At 45.1% G+C, this 9774-nt stretch overlaps 1 protein-coding gene across 1 annotated transcript in view; it reads left to right on the plus strand.

The window, feature by feature from the left end:
- Positions 1-9774, plus strand: part of SFMBT2 (Scm like with four mbt domains 2) — a 258911-nt gene that overhangs the window by 36314 nt on the left and 212823 nt on the right. Inside the window, exon 3 of the mRNA XM_023230544.2 lies at positions 7554-7645. Coding sequence (XP_023086312.1) covers positions 7554-7645 — 92 coding nt within the window. The remainder of the gene's footprint in view (positions 1-7553; positions 7646-9774) is intronic.

A 9774-nucleotide genomic window follows, 5' to 3' on the forward strand; every position in this document is an offset into this window, starting at 1 on the left:
CACACCCATCCACACACACATACTCCCACCTATTCACACACACACCCTCATTCACACCAACCCACACACGCACATACACCCCACACACACACACACAATTTTGGGGGCACAGACACAACTTAGATTCTTTGTTGTTCTTTTGTACTCTTTCCTCCCATGCCACCTACCCTGTGTCCCGTGATACCTTACTACAGGGGTTTCCAAATCCCAGCCACAGATTGGAACTGGGCCGTACCACAGGAGGTGAGCATCAGGCGAGGGAGCTAAGTTTCATCTGTATTTACAGCTGCTCCCCATTGCTCACATTACTGCCTGAGCTCCACCTCCTGTCAGATCAGCAGCAGCATTACATTCCCATAGGAGTGTGAACCCTATTATGAACTGCAAATGCGAGGGGTCTAGGTTGTGCACTCCTTATGAGAATCTAATGCCTGATGATCTGTCACTATCTCCCATCGCCCCCAGATGGGACTATCTAGTTGCAGGAAAACAAGCCCAGGGTTCCCACTGATTCTATATTACGGTGAGTTACAGAATTATTTCATTATATAGTACAATGTAATAATAGTAGAAGTAAAGTGCACGATAGACGTAATGCACTTGAATTGTCCCGAAACCATCTTCCCTTCACCCATGTCTGTGGAAAAATTGTCTTCTACAAAACTGGTGCCTAAGTCCCCAGTGCCAAAAAGATTGGGGACCACTGTGTTACTGTCTCCCTAACAAGTGACTACACTTGAGTGACTGAAGTTTTTCCTTGAAAAAATTACGGGATCGAGGAAAGGAAAATCGAACGTGCTTGGATGTTTTCTCTTTTTTTTGTTTTTTTGAGACAGTCTCTCTCTGTTGCCAGGCTAGAGTGCAATGGTGTGATCTCGGCTCACTGCAACCTCCAATTCCCTGGTTCCCTCCTGCCTCAGCCTCCCAAGTAGCTGAAATTACAGGCACGTGCCACCGCACCTGGCTAATTTCTGTATTTTTAGTAGAGACGGGGTTTCACCATGTTGGCCAGGATGGTCTCCATCTCCTGACCTCATTATTCACCTGCCTCAGCCTCCCAAAGTGCTGGGATTACAGGCGTGAGCCACCACACCCGGCCGGGTGTTTTCTCTTATGTTTGTTTTTTTGCCACTGTCCACTTCGAGATGTTATGATGCTATGATTCCTTGCAGTGATGCCCGTGTGAAAGGAAGACTTCAGCTGGCCTCAGTCTCATTACCAGCTTTTTTTTTTTTTTTTTTGAGACAGAGTCTTGCTCTGTTGCCCAGGCTGCAGTGCAGTGGTGTGATCTCTGCTCGCTGCAAACTCCACCTCCTGGGTTCACGCCATTCTCCTGCCTCAGCCTCCCGAGTAGCTGGGACTACAGGTGCCTACCACCCCGCCTGGCTAATTTTTTGTGCTTTTAGTAGAGAAGGGGTTTCACCATGTCAGCCAGCATGGTCTTGATCTCCTGACCTCTTGATCCACCTGCCTCAGCCTCCCAAAGTGCTGGGACTACAGGGTGGGGGGACCTTTTTCTAAGCAAAGCTCAAATCACAGTTGAGATCAATAACTGCCACCCAAGTCCTGTAAATGAAATAGGCACAATATAAAATTACTCCTCCTGGGAGCACCAAATATGTGATTAGAAAAAGCCCAGGGAGAGGAAATAGCCCAGGATCTGCGGCCTCCCCAGCAGACACCATAGACAGCATCATCCCGGCGGACACCAAGAAGGAAGTGCGCTGAAATTCCAATGCTGGGATTCCAGGCGTTGTCAGTTGCTGTGATAAAAGCAAGCAGAGCAATATGCTGACATAGTGTTCAGTACATTCCTTGACATTATTTTTGTAGGCCTGCTACATGAAATTTCCTGATGAAGTCTGTAGATAAAACGATGTTGCACATTTAGGCAGAGTGAGCCTCAGGAGAGAGAATTACGCTGAAAATGTGGGCTTGATTCTTCTTGGCATTTGACATTTGGAATGTATTCACTGGCTCTTCTATTTGGGAAGGAAAGGAGTCAACATTTTTCTCAGGAAAATTCAAGCCTCACTCTTCACGCTGGGAACTGGTCCTGTGTGACTCAGTGGCATTCCCTCTTCTGCCTAACCCTCCTTTGAATAGTTGAGGCTTCCCCTGGCTAGGTGATTTTTATGTTTTTTTGTTTTTTGTGCTTTTTTTTTTTCCCTCTAGAATAACTCTGGCCATTGGGTAGTCGGACGAGCTGGGAGGACCTTTGTGCCGTGAGGACTGTCCCCCTGCCTATGGGGTGGCTCTGCAATTGTGAGCTCAGATTCTAGGCAGGTGGCCACGGTTCCTTTCTGAGTTGTTTGCACAGATGCTTCTGATGAATATACTCACGGTGGAACTATTTTCTAAATCTTCTGATAGTATGAAATCACTATTGGTATTTACAGGAAGAAAGACTTAATGTCTTCTTTCTTTCTCTTTCCACATTGAAAAAAAGTATCTAGCATCTAAGAAGGTGCTCAGTAAGCATTCACCTAGAATCTGCCAATTCCCAGTTCCTTTATTGGTGTAGTGGGCACAGGCTTTAATATTCAGCCTCGTAAAGTTAGCCTTGTTTCAGATTGTAAACTTGTACAAACCCAAGATTTTATTACTTGAACGAAGGTGTATGGGCCGTTTGTTTATTCCATTTTTCACTCTAACGTCACTTACAGTCCAGCTTCTAGTAAGGTATAGTAAGGTATTCTTTTTGTTTGCTATGAAATATTCTTGCCTCATAAATAGCTTTCTGTTTTCTAAAACTGGATTGCTGCTAATGAACATGGCTGTTCCCTTTTAAATTGTGGAATTTTCTTAGTAGCTTTTCCTAGTCGGTTTTCATGACATCATGGGGAAATACCTCCCACTGGGTCATTTACAGTGGAGGGAGATTGTCAGAATTTCCTTGATAAAATGTTTATGGGTTTAAGAGGTTTATGAATCAGCTATAAATATTTGCTCTGGGTTTATGAGGCCTCTCCCCATAAACATTTTGTGTGTTTTTCTATTGCTCATTGAAATGTCTTTGGAGAGTCAGCTCCTTGGGGCACATAGGCCTGGGGAAGGGTTGTATGTGACACATTTTAAAAGGCTGTATTGTGAATAACCCTACATTTTGTGCTTGACTTTGTTATAACGCACAGTTCAAGTCATCAGTGCTGGGCATGAAGGTTTGAATTTTTTAAAATCCCATTCTGAGTCTGACTTTTGGTTACCTTTTTAAGTGTTTTCTTTAGACCAGCAGAGAGTGACAGAGCTTACTGTTCTACTGATTCCTGCAGGGGAGACACAGTGGCACCCTCTGACCTCCTGGTTATCTTGACTGAGTGAAACTGTGTACGCTGAAGTCTGCAGAACCCGTTATATTGGGAAATGTAGTTGTAATGAATTAAAATTTGACGGAAGCACAACTTTTGGTAAAATTCTAATAGCATAGATTAGGATTGTGTCGCGAATAAAGAACTGCAACCAGTGGTCTCGGTGTCGAGGTTGGAATTGGAGGCTCTGGTCTCCCCTGATCTGAAGTGATGGAATCATCGAATCTTTGTGGGTAATGTGGTGGGTTCACTAAAGCCTCTCATCCCAGGTGCTGGTGACTGCAGGCAGTTTCCAAGGTTCTGCCTCAATGTGAATGTTTCCTTTTTTTTGTTTGTTTTATTTTGTTGAGATGGAGTCTCGCTCTGTGACCCAGGCTAGAGTGCAATGGCACAATCTTGGCTCACTGCAGCCTCCGCCTCCTGGATTCAAGCGATTCTCCTGCCCCAGCCCCCTGAGTAGCTGAGATTATAAGTGTGTGCCAACACGCCTGGCTAATTGGTGTATTTTTAGTAGAGACAGGTTTCACCATGTTGGCCAGGCTGGTCTCAAACTCCTGACCTCAAGTGATCTACCTGGCTCACCCTCCCAAAGTGCTGGGATTACAGGGTGAGCCACTGCACCCAGCCTCTATTTGCATGTTTCTGATGCGCAGGAATGAGTCACCCAGGACAACTTGTTCCCTTTTCCAGCAGCCATCATTCTCGGAGTCCTACGCAGAACTTCGTGCCTCATTCGGCCCAGGACTGAGTTTCATGCTGATGTCTTCTTCCCAGGTTCTCTTCTTCTTCCTCACACGTATTCTGGGAGCTCAGTCCACTCTTTTCTCCGCAGGTGGCCATGGCTTCCTGTTTCTTCTCTTTTCCTGCTTTTTTGGCTGTAGACTGTTTCAGGGTTCACCAACATGGAGAGACAGACTCATCACTTTAAAACCTCCCTAGGATTCTGCAGAAGACATGAATGGTAGTGGTGGTGGTTTCTGGTGCATGACACAGGTGGGAGAAGGAGGGGGAAAGTACTTCATAAGAGCTCCAGCTTTGGACTCCTGACCCTGAGGCTGGACAGCAGTGACTCAGGGTGACTCCCTGTCCTTTCTGAGCTCTCAAGATTGCCCCTGTGAGTATGCATCCATTATGATTCTTGGGAAGATTGTGAGGAGATACCTGTAAACTATTTCAGTCTGTTTTGTGTTCCTGTAACAGAATATCTGAGTCTGTATAATTTATAAAGAAAAGGTTTATTCAACTCCCGATTCTGGTGGCTGCCAGGTCTAAGACAGGCAGGTGCATCTGGTGAGGGCCTCAGGCTGTTTCTGCTCTTGGCAGAAAGAGGAAGGGGAGCAGGTGTGTACAGAGAGATCACATGGAGAGAGGAAGCAAGAGAGAAACCAAGGAAGCCAGGCTCTTAACTCTCGAGGGAACTCATCCATTCCTTGGAGAGCCAGAACTCACCCCTGATGGAGGGCATTAACCTATTCATGGGGGATCTGCCCCCAGGACCCAGACACTCCTGCTAGACCTCAGCTCCCAGCACTGCCACATTGGCAATCAGATTGCAACATGACTTTTGGTGGGGACGGAGCACATTCAAACCATAGCAAGCCTTGTAGCAGAGAGGTGACACTCAAACACAGCAGAGCTCTTAGGATGTTCCCAGGAGGGTGGTGGCTGCTTTGTAGATCTGGAAATTGCTGACACAGGCTGGGGCAGGCAGGGGCTGCAGGAGGGTCTGGTTCAAGCTGAGGCCAGACAAGGAGGATGGAAAGAAGCTCCGGACTTTGTCTGCAGCAGGCTTGCTGTCCTTAGATACTACATCAGGATGTTGGGGCAGAGCAATAGTGCTGAGCCTCTGACTAGTGCATCGGAAATCTCATTTGGTAAGAGGTGCCCAGTGCCGTTCGGAGGCCGAGGATTGTCAGCAGAGCCACCAGATGCCACTCTGAAGCGTTTTCCGGAAGATGACTGCTTTCTCTCTTGTTCATTTCACTGTGTCTGTGAAGCTCTAAGCTTCTTGGTGTCATCCATTCTTCACTGGAGGCTGCAGGACCCGTTGACTTTGTTTTTTTTTTTTTTACAGGAAGCACATTTCTGCCTGAAGGGCTTCAATCCCTGGGTGGGACCGGATGTTACAGCACCACCAAGAAAAGATTTTCTCTCCTGGTGGCTTTTTCTTTTTCTTTTTTGAATATTTGACTATAAGTCACTTTATTGAAGCAAAAGTTGAGGAGGCCATTCTACGCAACTTGGGCTTAGAAGGCAAAATTTAAAATAGCCTTTCAATTCAGCCTCTTCTGACTTTACAAAAATGATCCTCTTCCCTCAATTTCTAAGAGTACACAAAGTATTAAGAAAGACTTACTTTTCCTACTTATAATTTAAAAATTTCAAGAAGGCCGGGCACGGTGGCTCACACCTGTAATCCCAGCACTTTGGGAGGCTGAGGAGGGAGGATCACCTGAGGTCGGGAATTCAAGACCAGTCTGTTCAACATGGCGAAACCCCGTCTCTACTAAAACTACAAAAATTAGCCGAGTGTGGTGGCACAAGCCTGTAATTCCAGCTACTTGGGAGGCTGAGGCAGGAGAATCTCTTGAACATGGGGGGCGGAGGTTGCAGTGAGCCGAAATCATGCCACTGCACTCCAGCCTGGATGACAGAGCAAGACTCCGTCTCAATAAATGAATAAATAAATACATGCATAAATACATAAAAAATAAAAAAAATAAAAAATTCAAGTAGACAAATAGTGATAGTCTCTAAAAGAAGGCATTCTTATTTGACCCCATTTTCCCTGGCCCATCTGATAGGATTGGATATCCGTTTTGCACAAGCCACAAGATGGAAAGCAGTATTTACTCTTGGCCATTGACATAGGCTTTTGTTTCTAGAAGATAAATGGGTCGAACATCAGCATCCATTGGACATTATTGCAGGAAGATAATCTAAACTTTTGAAACTCTTGTGTGCATTTTGGACAGCTATTTCTGTTGTATGTTCTTATGACCTTGCCAATTGGTTCAAATAATGTTTATGGCTTATTATTTCCATTTAAAATGAGGCAGTCACATTTATGCTATGTGTTAAAATGTGTTATTTGATGCTTTTTGACTATGCAAGTTTTATCTTATATGTAGCCTTACATGTTTGGGGAATTGCTTGATTTCCTTCAAGTTGGGTGTGTGGGTTTGTGAAATTCAGATAGTTATGATTTTGGCCAGGTGTGGTGGCTCATGTCTGCAATCCCACTACTTTGGGATGCTGAGGCAGGTGGATCACCTGAGGTCAGGAGTTCGAGTCCAGCCTGGCCAACATGTAGTGAAACCCTGCCTCTACTAAAACATACAAAAATTGGTTGGGTGTAGTGGTGCACGCTTTTAGTCCCAGCTACTTGGGAAGCTGAGGCAGGAGAATTGCTTGAACTCAGGAGGTGGAGGTTACAGTGAGCCTAGATTGCACCACTGCACTCCAGCCTAGGTGACAGAGCAAGATTCTGTCTCTCAAAAAGACAAAACAAAAAACAAAGAAAACCCACCAAGAGTTATGATTTTGAGAGCCATGTTGTGCATTTGGTTGTATTTCTCTTTATTCCTTGTGATGGGAGAAGCACATGCTCTGTTGGTTTCTCCAGAGTGTCAGGCCCTAACAGTAGGCGGGAGTTGGGAGCCCTGGACTGGCCAGGCATCGGGGGTGTGGGGCAGCTGGCTGGTTTGTCTTGTTGACTGGCTGGATGGCTCCACACACTCGAGCAATTCTTTTGGGCCTCATTTTCTCTTTTTCCCCTTAAAATGGTGCCAGAGTCAGTGCTTTATCTTTATAACAATTAGTGCTGTTCTCCGTATACGTCATAGCCTACATCACAGCCCTTAGTCAGCGCACGATGGGTTCCTTTGTCTTGTCCTCCAACCTCCCTGCAGACTGGGGTGTCTACTGCAGCTAATTTCGAGCTAATACACGAACATGTAGCAAATATGCATTGAAACACGTCTCATGTTATTTACCCCGGAGAACCCAGTGTTACTCTTGATTTCATCAGTGCGATGTCAAAGCGGAATGTCCCATGTTTTCCTTTCTTTAGTCAACACCTCTAAAATCAGCGGACTGAAGCTTTGCAGAAAATTCCGCAATATCCTTCTAAACTGTGGAATTAGGTTGTGTCTTGCATGAAGGATTTTCTGGTCTCAGTTGCAGGCCAGCACCTTTCTGTCCTCCACTCCAGTATTGATATTCTGCTCTTTTGTTTTTCGACAGAAGGCTCAAGCTTGGAGGAAACTGGCTTTAACTGGGGAGAGTATTTGGAGGAGACAGGAGCAAGTGCCGCTCCCCACACATCATTCAAACACGTATGTAAAGCAGCTCGTGTTCTCTGTGTCTAGAAAGTGGGACGGGAAGGAATCTATAGGCAGAAGCCGGAGAACCCAATGGAGGAAGGGCAGTGGAAACAGGGAAATTCGTGGCCAGGCATGGCGGCTCACACCTGTAATCCCAGCACTTTGGGAGGCTGAGGCTGAGGCTGGCAGATCACTTGAGTTGAGGAGTTCGAGACCAGCCTGGGCCACAAACAGGCAAAATCCCATCCCTACAAAAAGTACAGAAATTAGCTGGGTGTGGTGACACATGCCTGTAGTCCCAGCTACTTGGGGGGCTGAGGTGGGAGGGTCCCTTGAGCCCAGGAGGTGGAGATTGCAGTGAGCCAAGGTTGCGCCACTGCACTCCAGCCTGGGTGACAGAGTGAAACCCTGTCTCAAACAAAAAGGAAAGAGGGAAATTCAGCCAAGATTTTTTAGGAAGAAGGAGGAGACTTGGAAGTTAGCTTGGTTTCCCCGGATAGCTCCAGGAAATATAGACCACAGGTAAGGTCAGCTTGAGTAAGTAAAGAGCCAGAAAACTAAACCAGTAGGTATAATATATTCTTAGTAGGTGTAATGGCTTTATGTTTTCAGCTTCAATTAATATTTTGATTTTGAAAAAGCTCATAAAAGATTTCCAGCCATTTATTGGCAGATGAGTCAGATTAGAGGAACTAACCACAAATATGATGAAAACATTTGGATCCAACCAAAAAAAAACCATTCTCATTAATAATATTTCTTTGAATAATGCAAATAGCATGCCCAGTACTGGGCAAGTCCTAGAAAATTTTAAAAAAGTGAGGTTTTATCAGGTTTTTGCTTTGGTGTAAGATGTTGGCAATATATAATATCATTAGCAGGGGAAAAAAGACTAACTCACCTGGGTCCTAAGAAGCTGGGTCCTGGAAATTTAGTCTTTAATTGTTGTTTTAATAGAAATAGAAACGGAGATGTAACTGAGAAACATTTTTCACTTTGTCCATGTAGGACAAAGATTCAGCCTGAGTTTCATCAACAAATTGGGGCACTTTTCTTAACCTGTTCTTCCTTTTGGCTCCTTGGCTGAATGAGGAAGCCAGAACTTGTGATTCCTTATTTTTATTTATTTTCTGTGAGCCGGGTCTCGCCACGTTGCCCAGGTTGGCCTCGAACTCCTGGGCTCAAGCAATCTTCCTACCTCAGCCTCTCGAGTAGCTGAGATTATAGGCATGCACCACCATGCCCGATGTGATTTCTTATTTTAATACAACATTTTATTCTTTTTGGAGGTGAAGTGTTCTCTCCAAAAGAAATTTAAGATTTTTATTAAATTTCTGTGACCCTGAAAAGGTAGATCATGTTTCCATTTCTCTTTATACTCATTATGCTATGTTTACTAGTTTATTTTGAATGTGATTGGGGCTGTGTAGTAAAACCAAGAGCTAAATATTAAAACATAGCAAAGCTTTCAAGCATACGATGTGGTTATGGTTCCGCAAAAGCCATTGTAACATTTACATCTGAAGATGCTGAGATGATTTGGCAGTTGCCTTAGGCAGGTTAGGAAAGAGACATTGATCACAACTTTTTCCTTCCTTTCTGTACTGAGAAGTTATCAATTTCTTTCCGTATGGAGTCACTCCCATTTTCTTTGATTCAGTCAATCCTCCCACCTCCCTTTTAATCACAGTATAGTGTCCTGAGGGGCGGAGCTGGAGGCTGTCCTTCAGGATGCAGAAGCTCCCAGGTCTGTATGCTAGGTTTAAAGGAAAAGTAGCCTCAGACCCATATAAGTGTGATTGATAATTCTGTCATCTCCTTTAAGCATTGACCACTTATGGACAGCGGATATGTCAGCTTTGCAATGTTAAGACCCACCAGGCTGGAAAGCTTTTTCTGGGAGTGAGGGCTGGTAGATATCAATAGACTGTAACCCTTAATTAAAAAACAAATCCAGGCCGGGCGCGGTGGCTCACGCCTGTAATCCCAGCACTTTGGGAGGCCGAGACGGGCGGATCACGAGGTCAGGAGATCGAGACCATCCTGGCTAACACGGTGAAACCCTGTCTCTACTAAAAAAAATACAAAAAACTAGCCGGGCGAGGTGGCGGGCGCCTGTAGTCCCAGCTACTCGGGAGGCT

This window comes from Piliocolobus tephrosceles, chromosome 9, assembly GCF_002776525.5.
Source record: "Piliocolobus tephrosceles isolate RC106 chromosome 9, ASM277652v3, whole genome shotgun sequence".
NCBI classification, from domain to species: domain Eukaryota; kingdom Metazoa; phylum Chordata; class Mammalia; order Primates; family Cercopithecidae; genus Piliocolobus; species Piliocolobus tephrosceles.